The sequence below is a fragment of the Cyprinodon variegatus genome, unplaced genomic scaffold (genome assembly GCF_000732505.1).
Source record: "Cyprinodon variegatus isolate N-32 unplaced genomic scaffold, C_variegatus-1.0 Scaffold666, whole genome shotgun sequence".
Classification (NCBI taxonomy): domain Eukaryota; kingdom Metazoa; phylum Chordata; class Actinopteri; order Cyprinodontiformes; family Cyprinodontidae; genus Cyprinodon; species Cyprinodon variegatus.
The window spans coordinates 142,022-154,498 of record NW_015151119.1 but is presented as its reverse complement, the minus strand read 5'-3'; the positions used below and the strand labels follow the sequence as shown (position 1 = coordinate 154,498).

Sequence of the window (12,477 nt, the reverse complement as noted above, 5' to 3'; positions counted from 1 at the left end):
CTAGCTTATGTTTGCAGGGTCATGGGAGGACTGCTGCCTATATCTGACAATCATTGGGGTATACCCTGGTCAGGCCAATGATCATTACAGAGCAGTCATGCACCAACACTAATACTTAGGAGAAATTAGTGAGACCAGCTAACCTCACAGTCATGTTTTCAGAACAAAGAACGTAAAACCTTCAAATAATGAGCCTCAAACTAGGATTTTTAACACAGGAGCTTCTAGCTCCATAAACTGCTCAACTCTGCCTCTTTGATTAATTTGTTTCACATATTTAGCTCCAGTTCATGACTGACATCATCAATAGGAATCACAACAGGGAAGTAGGAGGACCCTTAACACCACAGTTTATGTGAAAGAATTAAGTATTTCTGTGGTCTAAAACAGGAGGGAAACTAAACTCTAACTGTTAAATGGAGAATTCTAACTCTTTCTCAATAGGTTCTTAATAAATAAATAAAAATATTCAGGAAAACCAAAAACACATGCCAAAGAAAATACATAGGGAAATATTAGAAAAAGGCTTTTATAGCATTTAAATTAATGTTAATAACATTTGTTCACATTAGGACACATGGGATATTTTAATCTGCCTTTAAGCTTAAACTTTAGTAACAAGTTCTAGTCCACATTATCTGCCCTGTTGTCTCAAAATTAGTCTGGAAAAATAAAAATCATACATAATGTATCATGCTTATAGAAAAAGAAGCACATGCACAGAAACCAACAAACTACTCGAAAAAGGATATGAATGGACTAAAATTCTGATGGCAATCGATCTGATGAAGTGAAATGGAGTTAATATATAAAGTGCAGATGTGGCGCTGAATCTGAAGATGGCCTTCCCTTTGTTCAGTACTATAAAAGTCTGCAAAGAAAATAAAAGGACAAAACCATCACTGCTGGTTGAAAAAAAATCACATTTTAAACATTTTCTTTACATTTTGAATCTATCTCTATGCTATCAGTTGAATGGAGAAACCAAACATCAGCTGGGAGCAGCTGTTCATCCGTTTCCTGCTACCAAGAAGGGATGACAGAGCAGCCGCAGCGTTGACTCAATCTCTCTGTCTACCATCTGTGTTCACTTCCACCACAGGCAGCTATCCGGGCAAGTTGAGATAATGGAGGCAACTCCAAAGCGGACTGAATGTTTCCCCAACAGATGTAGCATTTATTTAAATATTTTGTGGTCTTTGGATAATCCTCCCATTCCGCAGCGCATCACATGCCAAAACAAAGAGACCCTGAGAATGGCTGCCATGTCCTGTTTTCATCTCTTCATTAATGGGCAGCAGGCTGATCTACCAGCTCAGCAAATCAAAACTTGCTAATCCTATTTCAGCATCCACCAGAGATCTAAAGAGACACAGACAGGGCGTCTTAGCTTCAGTCAGCTGCCCGAAGGAAATAATTTGGAGTCACACTAACATTTCATGTTTTAAACCCCAAAGCGAGGTTTTATTTATTTCCTGATGAACCGAAACTGTCTTGTACATAAGAACTGTAACAACGCATATGTGTCTTTCAACATTACAGTCTTTTACAATTTTTCTGATTTCCAATAAATCTATAAACCTTATTATTGGATAACATGGTAAAGGGAATTAGGAACACGTCAAATGTTCTATGATATGGTAATATCTGCTGTATCGTTTCTTGCCTTGTATTTTTAAGCAAATTCTTTGCACAACAATTTTACCCAATTTAAATAGTAACTGTTTGTTTTTGCATCAAAATAATTAAGACAGCTAAAATTTTACTTAATAGAATAAAAGTGTTGCTTTATAAAATTGAGAAAAATCTGATCAACTTCTGTCTAAAAAACTAAATATTTTTCATAAATAAACAAAATAAAAGTTACTTTGATGTTTTAAAAAGAAGACTTTTTAAGAATATTAGAGTGAGTATAAGCTTCCCCTTTCTCAGTAAATAAATATGAGGAGACACAGTGCCCTATTTCACTATACCAGTCTCCATGGATGGAAACACAGAAAAAACAAAAAAATTTGCAAACTGCATTACGGCATACGTCACTTCCCCCGATTCCCATTAGTTATAAAGATGGAGGTTGATGCGACCAAGGCTCTGTCCGTATTTCCGCTGTAACCCCTAAATCCTCATTCACTATACAGAGTGAGAATATAAAGAGGACTATATAGAAAACACGGTGCGTTTGCCATCAGTGGGCCACTGTCACAATCAATCCCATGATGCTTTGCGAGGAGAACTCTAACAAATTGATCTAGGATATATCTGCTCTTCTAGTGCCCGTGGATAATTACTACTTTTCGAGATCCCTTGTGGGAAATTTCGAGTCCACAACTTTTTCATCCACTAGAAAATCTGACACTTATTTAAAATGGTGTAACCACTATATAGTACCCTATATGGTGAATAGAGCAGACATTCGGACACAGTCAACGTTCGCCTGAGAGGCTGTATATTTGTGCAAATTGTGCAGGGTTGATATTCAGGCAATGGGGCATCTTAGTCTTGGGATATATAAGTGTGTTTACTGTGAAATTATCAAATATAACAATATTTATCTGTTTTAAGGCTCTAAACTTGTTAGCACCTCAGGTTGGGTGGATGGGTGGGGGTGCAGGAATATGGTACAAAAATAAAGTCAAAGGTTTCTTATTTTTCAGCATTGTCATATAATATTGTTTCACCACAGTTAGATTCATTGCCTCATCGCTACTAATCTTTTCCTCCGCCACTGGAAATAGAAATGTAGTTCAGTCCAACTGCAGGCAACCTGGAGGTTAGTATTTTACGACGCTATGTTCTGTACCATACTGGTGCTCATGGGAAATGTTGTCTTCCTTCAGGTAAAGCAATGCAGCTTTTGTCCAATGAGGGGAGCCGAAATCGACCCAATCGGATAGTTCTTTAGTACTGCTTTAAAAAGGGAAGAAGTATAACTAACTGACATTTATTTGTGTGTTTCTAAAACTAACTGGAACATCACATTAAAATCATACATATTTACACTTTGTTTTACCTTTGTAACCTTTTAAATTCTTCCCAGGATAAGTGGTGCAGCTTATTTGCTCAGCCAAGCAAAAGACATGCACGTGCTACCCATAGATATACCTGTTTAAAAGGTTGTAGAAGAGCAGACTAATTTGCTAGCAGGGTGATAAAAACAGCTGATCTCCATTTTTACGGTAAGCTCTTATTACACAAGGCGGGTAGTGTAGCCCAAAATTGTACTGAGGTAAAACTACAACATAGCCAATTAAGGAAATAATAATTACAGTTAATGATTTTGTTCTCCATTTAACTTTTCATTAGTTTTAGTTGACTATATAATCCTGTCACCAGAATTATGATCACAGTCAACAGAGATGTTCAGGCAAGCTGAAGGAACAAACTATGAACAAAAGAAATTACTCAAGCATTCCTAACTCTCTGCTTGAGTGCAGAGGTTCTCTTCTATCTATACAGACATACAGAGACAGAGATAACCAAAGCTTTTACCTTCTGGTTCTTGTAGTAAAATGGATCAATGTCCTCCAGTGGCACCCCGACCAGCTCTGTTGGAATGTCACCAAAGATGCGCGGCAGCTGCTTGCCCGCCTCCAGGTCCACCCTGGGTTTGGTTGTCTCAGCATTCTTGTGAGTCTCGGTGCAATCCTTGGAGCTCTTGGCTTGCTCCTCCGCAATCCGCTGCTCCAGGGCAGCCAGGGATTCGCGAGTGAACCGCCGCAAGCCATCAGGACCCGTTGGTAAGAGCATGGCTGCCATCTTTTCATCCTGATAGTCCTGTACTAGAATTTACTTATTCTAAGTGGAAGGGAAAGGTGGCAGAGGAAGACATGCAACAGGGTCAGAAAGTGTGATCAGACAGATGAATGAAATAAATTCTATGATAAATTTGACTAACACATATTTAAATAACAAATTATAAAAAAAAAAAAAAAAATCCCATCCCTTAGAAAAACTGTTTTCTGAATTGTTCCCCTGAGCCTATAGTCAGGCTATAGTGCCTGACAGCCATGCAATAGAAGATGGGATGTATGTGCAACATGGATGGCAAATAATAATAATGTGTTTTTATTGATTTTTCATATTCAAAGAATAGACATCTCATTCAAAACATACAGAATCAAAATAGTAGATTTAAATTTTACATCACAAACAGATCAAAAACACAGACAAACTAGTAACAAAACAGATCCTACTTCTACCAGACACACCACCCTAGTTCCAGACACTCTTAGGTTAAAACTAAATATATAAATTTGAATGATAATAATAACAAATATGATAATAATTCAGGAAAAAAGAACAAGGGGGTTGCAAATAAAATCACACACTGGTAGACTCCTCCATTTCAAATTAGGTGAATAAACCTTTTAAGACATCCAACACATCCCTTGTTATCCTGTGTCCCCCCAAAAGGTGTTATTCCAAGCTGGAGAAATTCCTGATTTTCTTGCTAACCACCACCAGGGGCATTATTAGGTAGCAATGTGTGCTGAGTGTCCGGTTTGCTGGCAAGCGGACCACTTTCTTCAATCTTGGATCCAAAGTCAAATATTATCTGCTTCCTACAGAATCTAGTTCACCAAAAATGTATTCCTTCCTTTTAAGGCAGACTATATTGTATAATGCAAAATGCAGTAAGGAAGTAACCCTGTCAATAAACTCTTGGTTTATACATGAAAGGTAACAAATTAAATGGCTATCTGCAGTGTTTTTCTGTGGTACAGGGGAGATGAAACAGAGAAACAATTTCTTAATTTCTTTACAGCATTATCTTATATTTTTTTTATAAAGTGAACCCTTCTTTTGGGTGAAAAACTTCTTTGGGTGAGGAAAAAGATTACCTAATAACAATAATATAATAAGTAATAATAATAATAATGTTAATAATAATAATAATAATAACAACAATAATAATAATAATAATAATAATAATAATAATAATAATAATAATAATAATAATAATAATAATAATAATAATAATAATAAGTAATCAGATTGGCCAGAGTTGTGAGGAAATGCTGCTATTTCCACATTTTAATGCCACATTTCAGCACAAGCTCCAAAGTATGAAGATAATAATTGCGTGGGTTAATGCACATTTTTAACAAAGCCAGCATTTAAACTATCGCCTAGTTTGCATGAATGTTGAAATCCCCACTATGCAAACAACATCCATATGCTCATATAAGTATGTTATTGATTATTAATTATATTTGTAAAATACAAAATTAAGCCAAGTAAGCCCATCTAATAAGCCAATTTCATGTTCAAGGCAAATCTGTAACCATTTGATTTATTGAATTGTTAATTGGTTTGAACAGATTCCAACTTTAAACAAGTATTTTTCCCTTTTACTTTAATATTTACATAGTTGAATAATAGTTTTACTTTTATTTTACAAGCCTAGTTGAGAGTTAAATGTTACATTTTGCATCCATTTATTTCCCTGAATTAATTTTACTAATACATTGGACAATACGATTTTGTATATTTTATTCCACTATGTGTACAGAGTTTGATATTTAACAGTGCCATTCCTTTATTCATGCTGTTTTAACACCACAACTATTTGGGTTGGTGCTATAACCGTGTAATGATAGCACTACCCTAAACCTCTGCTTATAGAGAGAGATGGTCATAGCTGCTCATAATCAATTTTATGCAGTGGATTTAAATATTAGCACGTGGCTGCAACTTCCTGATCATGAGTTCCATAACGGCAGCACGGATGAAGATACAATTCCTATAGCTTTAGTACTGTATAAATTTTGTTTAAATGACACTTTTAAATATTCATTCCTCTCTGCTACTAATTATCAACATGGGTAAAAAATAAACTGCATTAGACATTTGTGCTTTGCTTTAACTGTAGTGAGCATGGACAAATTTTTTATTTCAGAAGTAGTGGAATGCAAGCTTTTTTTATATATATAACTCTCGTATATAAGTTCAGCATGTTTTTTAGATGTTTTTCTGTGTTTCTTTCCTCCATTATCTCACTAATATTATTACCGGTAACAGGATTATTGAGAGCTTTATAATGTGGAGGAGGATCTTGAAGTGGATGCGCTGCTTTATGGAGCCAGTGAAGGTGTTTCAGAAGGGGTGTTACACAGCTCTTCGAATGTAACTTACACTTTTAAAGAAGTGTCTTAATGCTCTCTTTTAACAGATATCCTGGCTGCAAGTCTAATAACCAATCACACACACACACACAGACATGCACATGATACCAATTAAAAGATTAATGTAAATTAATACATCTGATTTTACAAAACTTCTAGTTTATGTGACCCAATGAGAAGAACAAATGCCCAATTTACAGTAGCAGCTTCCCTCACCATCTGTCCTTTGCAGATCCATGTTCTTCTCGAAGACCATAACGTAACAGAAAGCAGAGTGTCGGTGTACTGTATAGTAACATTGTTTTGGACTTTCTGCAGAATTAGTTGTAGTCAAGACCACACCAACCGAGACCAAGGAGTACAGAGACAAGACCAAGGCATTTAGAGGCATTGTGTTGTTTCAGTTGTTTCTCGGTTGATGTGGTCTTGACTACAACACTACATAGAATGTAAGTGGTGAACACAGTGTTCAACATCTGGCTTAAAAATGGTTTTGATGTTTGTATGATTATGAGGAAAAAGCCACAATGTAATCTAAAAAAAGTCCCAATATTAAAATGCTTTAAACTACTAACAATTTGCTCCAACATATGAGCCACTGATAGTGTGATGTTTTTATAGCTGGGAAAGCTTTCAACAGAGGATTACATTTCTGTGTTTCCCCCTTTGACACAGAAATACCATTGTATCCTTTTCATGTGCACTAAGCTCCATGTCTTCTATCTCCTCCTCTCCTGAAATGCATTGATCCCTTCACACGTTCAGCCGGGGAATAGCTATCTGCTCTCTGTTTATCTGCTTAGTTGGCCCAGGTTGATCGCAGATAAGCTCATCTCTTACAGTGACACTGTTTTTTCGCTTCTTGTCAAAACATACATTCCTAACGTCAGGAGTCTGATGTTATTTCTGTCCTAATAGGAAACCATTTAACAACCGCTCTAATAAAACACAGGAATTGTGTCTATTTTGCTTTTTATAAGGAAAACAAGAAAGCGACAACCAGCGGCCATGACACTATCTTTGCAACATGCAGTCAAATCACATAATTAATCTACTTTAAAATGCACAGAGAGGACTTCTGCCAGGGTGCACAGCTGACTTGCAGGATGACATGTACAGTATTAAACTCAACAGAGGAGGGGGGATGGTGTTTTAGTTGAATGATGTTTAATTCCCATAACAGCCAGATGTGATATGGTCATCATTGCCTAAAATAATTAATAGAATTAGATCTGAAGTGGAGCTGAGCCATGGACAAAACATGATCAAATCAACTGTCTGAGGAAAACAGAAATGCAAATAAGCATGCATAAACACTTTTATTTTACTGAAACAGCACATGGTCAACTCTGTATCCTTAAAACTCTCTTCTGGTTCCAAAATGATTTTTTCTTTCAAAGCTCCCTTTCATCCTGCATTATAAGAACGTTCCAATCATAGCATACTCCTAACAGTTTTAAAACTAGAGACTATAAAAGCTGTAGAAATATAAAATTTCTGTTCTATTAACAAATTCTATTCATATTTAATGATTTATTCCTAAAGAAAGTGGCGTTGGAGGTAGAAGTTTAGCATTAAATCGATGGGATGACGGTTAAAAACCCCGTCTCTGGCTTTCAGTGTCGTTGTGTCCTTCGGCAAGACACTTCACCTGCATTGTTTACTGATGGTGGTCAGAGGGCGCCCGGTGGCACCAGTGTACGGCCCAGGGCAGCTGTGGCTACAATGTAGTTTGCCATCATCAGTGAATGAGTGTATGTGTGAATGGGGGAATGACTAGTCACAAGTTGAGCCCCAAAGGGGCGTGGTTTATTAGTACTTTTTTTTTTTTTTAGATTTAAGATTTATAGATTTACTAGATATAGGAGGTAGAAAAAACATGTGACATTTATATGTTAGCATTTTGCCCCTAAATGTTAATTAAAATTTGAAGAAAGAGTGCTAAATAACCGAAATGTGAAAAATATTCACTATTCGGCACCCCGAATAGTTTGCACAGAAATGAACATCTGTTACGTTTAAGCCTCACAAAGAAGAGGATGATGCTGTCAGCTCCAGGTGCATCTCTTAACATGTCTTGTGGTAAAAGCTTGAACTTAATGTGGACTGTTTTCCTGTTAATATTAATATACTGATGCAAGTCTGTCTTTTACATTGCATAGCATCACAGTCTCGTCACTGTGAAGCCTTAAAAATAGGAAGAGATCCATTTTGTTAAAAGACAGAGGAACTCTTCTGAAAGGAATCCCTCAGAGAGTTAATGTCTTATCTCTTTGGGAGACTACATCTGCTACCTTAAAAAAAAGACCAAAAAACTCTGCTAGAAGCAGGCTGGGCCAATTGCAACGTTCCCCTCACATGGGGCAGGAGGGATACGCAGCTGTGCAGAGGAGCACGGCTCAGGTACCTCTATGAACAAATAAGCTCTCGGCGGCTGCTGTAAACATTTTTTATTGCGTAATGTAAAAAATGAGTTGTCCCTTTTTTGTTTCCTCTCTAAAAAATGTGTATTGTCTATCATCAGGCCTCTTTTAACCATTAGGGAATTTGGAGGCAAAGCTTTAAAAATGAGGTACATTATGGGACTGTTGAAGATAAGAATGAAAATGACTAAATAATCCACTTGAACACGCACAGCAGCTGGTGCCGGCAGAAAAGATAGAGGAACTTTGTCAGGCTGATGTTCAAAATTCAGGATAGTTGCTCAGGGCACACCAGAGGGGCAGTTATCTGTTCATTAGCTCCTCTGTTGATCTTTTTTCATTGAAACCACTGCCCCACCTCCCATAATGCATAGATCATGGTTCACTGTTGTCTTTTAGATAACATATAGTATAATACCACTACATGTAAAGCTAAAAAAAAAGAATCAAGAGAAAATATGAATATATTCTCATTCATTTTCAGAAAGTAAGACTCAGAAAGGAAAGCAAGAAGTATACTTAGATTGTACTGCTAGATAAAAACAAAGTGGACCAAAATTAGCAGGTGGAATGGCATCTCAGTCATCACTGAGAGAAATCTGATCAAAGATATTTTTAATTTTGTGTCTCTGGGACTTTGATTTTCAAATAAATGCAAACTTTATTTTCACAGAAATATGACATTGGATTATTAAGAAAGAGACCAGCCTCTAGGAGTGGCTTAACGCAAGGAAAATTAGCGCATTTGCACAATTAATCTGTGCAAAATGACTTTGATAGGATTGACAATGCTATCAAAGCTGTAGGTATGCCTGCGCTGGTGTAAGTTTAACTGAACTTTCTGTATAATGCATTTTAACTTTTTACAGTATCTAAAATTTCAGAAATAAAATTTCCAGTTATCCTCATCTTTATTCCACATAATTAAAATGCAAATAGCAGATGTTTTAAACATTTGACTCTATGTTTAATGCACATGAAATACCTACTCGTTACAACTAAATACTAATTAGTGCACGCAGAGAACTTTTTGTGACCATTATAAAACAGTTTTTGCCATCATTTTGAGGTTAAGCCTTACCTTCCTTTTTCTGATTCAATTTTTAAAAATGCCCTTTAGAGTCTAATGTCATGCATTTTATCCTCTACTTCCATCCTTGGTGCAGCACAGCAATGATTACATTTTACAACACCTGCTGATGGCCCATCGTGGTTTCCCTGACTGGTACTGGAGAACTGACTCCAAAATCACCTTTTTTCGGCTATAGAAAGCAGTGAGGCCTAGAACTTTAAGGGGGTGAGCTTATAGGCTTCATCCATCGCTGGTGGGTTAAAGGCAGAGCAGAATGGAGTCTATATAACTCTCTCCACACTACAAACAAAGCATCTGGTCACACAGAATAAGTCACCCTTCAGCATGAGTAAATAAGCACTTATAGGGTTCCCTGAGCAGCAAAGTAACACTGAGGAGAAATATTATCTCTGATCTTTCAAAGCCTGCTGTGAATTACGAAGACAAATGTTATAAACTGTAACAGTACAGAGGAGTAGGAGAACAGAAATAAACTGATATGAATCAGTAGCTGGTTCATGCATAACAACACAGCACAACAAGCTTTGCATGCGTAAAGCTCCTCTGTAGATGGAAATAAACTCTGACCACTGATGAAACTCAGCTCCAGTTAATGATCTAGCAGTCACTCTGTTGGGTTTGAGGCTCCAAGTCATCTTAAGCGATACGTCATAATATTTCTTTCTGTCATTTTAAAACTGTTTACTCTAAAAGAGAAGGTCGTGTCTCTTCTCTTTCTCCTCTGCATGCATCTTCTCCATATTGTGATCATATCTGCCACACTGTTAAAAATTGTGACTGCCTATTGGATGTGCATATGAGACAAGTAATAAATGCACCAATTTGCTGCTTAATTGGATCACTCTACACTTATCAAATGAACATATTTTCCTCCTTTCCTCCCATAGTCCAGGTGAGTTCATAGCTAACCTCGCCTGGACTGTAAACACCACCTCACTGGTCAAAAGGGCAAAGAAGCACTTGTACTTCCTGCAGAGGATGAGGAGAACCCACCTGCCCCCACCCATCCTTATCACCTTCTGCAGAAGCACCATAGAGAGCGTTCTGACCAGCTATCTCACTGTGTGTGCTGTGGAGGCTGCAGCTCCTCAGACTGGAAGAAGGTGAGAAGAGTAGTAAGAACAGCAGAAAAGATCATCGGGGCTCCTCTTCCCTTCATAAAAGACATTTCATCCCAGAACTGTGTGTCCCGAGCCCATATAATGATCAATGACCCCTCACACCCCCACCATGAACTGTTCTCCCTGCTGCCCTCTGGGAAGAGGCTTTGCAGCATCCAATGCAGGACCAGCAGGTTCTGTTACAGCATCCCCACTCTAAATCAAGTCACAAATCGAAACTCTGCATCACACTGATAACATCATACCTAACAGAAATCCACTCAAATGTTTTTTTACAGAATTTTTGCACCATATATATATATATATATATTTTTTTTTTTCTTTTTGCACTACTGTAAACTTCCACACTAAAGCCTTTTTGCACCATGTCTTTCCTACACTGTTTACATTTTGATCACTGCTGCTCTTTTAAATGGAAATTCATTTTCACTGCTAAGATGCTGCTCATTCATTGTCAGAAAGCTGCATAAATGAAATTTTATTTTTTGTACACTCTATGTATATAAAATGACAAAAACATTAGTCTAAGTGTAAGTCTTCAATTGGACCCTGAGCTCAAACCTGAAGTGTTCGATACAAACACCAAGTGGAAAGCAGGAGGTGTTATTTTACAGCAAAGTCCAGCACACATCGATGCGTCTGGTCATCATTCATATCTGTGCTATTTGAATGCCACACTAATAAGAAATCATGATCTCTTTATAGTTTATCCTATGCTTAAAATAAAACTCCATCAGACTATCCGTGTTTATCTTGTTGGTTTGTTCCTCTCTTCCTGTGTTACAGAAGGTGCACAGCAGGACGATTAACTTTTAGAATTTTGTGGCACCACATACTTATGCCGTGGCCACATTGCTATGTCACGTCACGAGAGAAAGTTTGCGCACAAGTAACTTTTTAGAGAGAACTGATTAGTATTTTGTAGGAACAAATTAATATTTTGTTTGCACAATTTAAAATTTTGTGTGCTCGTTGCATAAACTTTTTTCCATGACAAGTCCCAGGCAACGTACCAGTACTACTGAAATTATACAAAATAATGATCTTTTTCAAGATAATCTACTATATTGAGTTGTACTAGCATTGACTAGCCAGTCAAATACTACAACTTCACAGCAAGCTGATATATAATTCCATACTTGGTCAGAATACTCAAAGAGCATATTTGTAATTCTTTGGTTAAGCAGAATCAACTTTCAGAAACCCAGAATGCTGCTCCTATAGAACAAAGATGTCACTTTGCATTTTTATCCAGACCGGACAATATTACATTGACTGAAATTGCAAGAATTTTTTTCAGCAGAAATATGATTATAGAGCTATGAAATATGAAGTTCCTTGGGAAACCCTCATTAGACCTCTACAAACCTCATTTTAAGAGGCATTACTGAATTTTCTAATGATACTGCCACCTGTGACCACAACACAGAACTGCAGCCCTATTCTGCTAGTTCTCGAAGATCATGCTCATACCTGTAAGGTTTATCGTTTTTTTTTTTTTTTGTTTTTTTTCCCACTTTTTTCACCTTAGTTAGAGTTGCCATTGGTGTCTGATTTGGATGCAAGTCGCTTCTAAATATCCACAAAATCAAAAAATGAATTTGACACTTAAATCATTTGCTTTGGACCCTGTGACAAAGTGGTTCAGTTTGTGTTTACCACTTGTCCCTTATTCTTTCTTCTGATCTGTAATGCTTAAATTTAAACATTAGTTT

General features: G+C 36.9%; 1 protein-coding gene across 1 annotated transcript in view; it reads right to left on the bottom strand.

Annotated features, from left to right (window-relative positions):
- Positions 1–12,477, bottom strand: part of LOC107097019 (sodium channel protein type 4 subunit alpha B-like) — a 62,840-nt gene that overhangs the window by 47,239 nt on the left and 3,124 nt on the right. The window contains exons 2-3 of the mRNA XM_015393981.1: positions 3,490–3,795; positions 753–871 (exon numbers count right to left, since the gene is read on the bottom strand). Of these exons, the coding sequence (XP_015249467.1) occupies positions 753–871; positions 3,490–3,756 (386 nt within the window). The 5' untranslated portion in view covers positions 3,757–3,795. The remainder of the gene's footprint in view (positions 1–752; positions 872–3,489; positions 3,796–12,477) is intronic.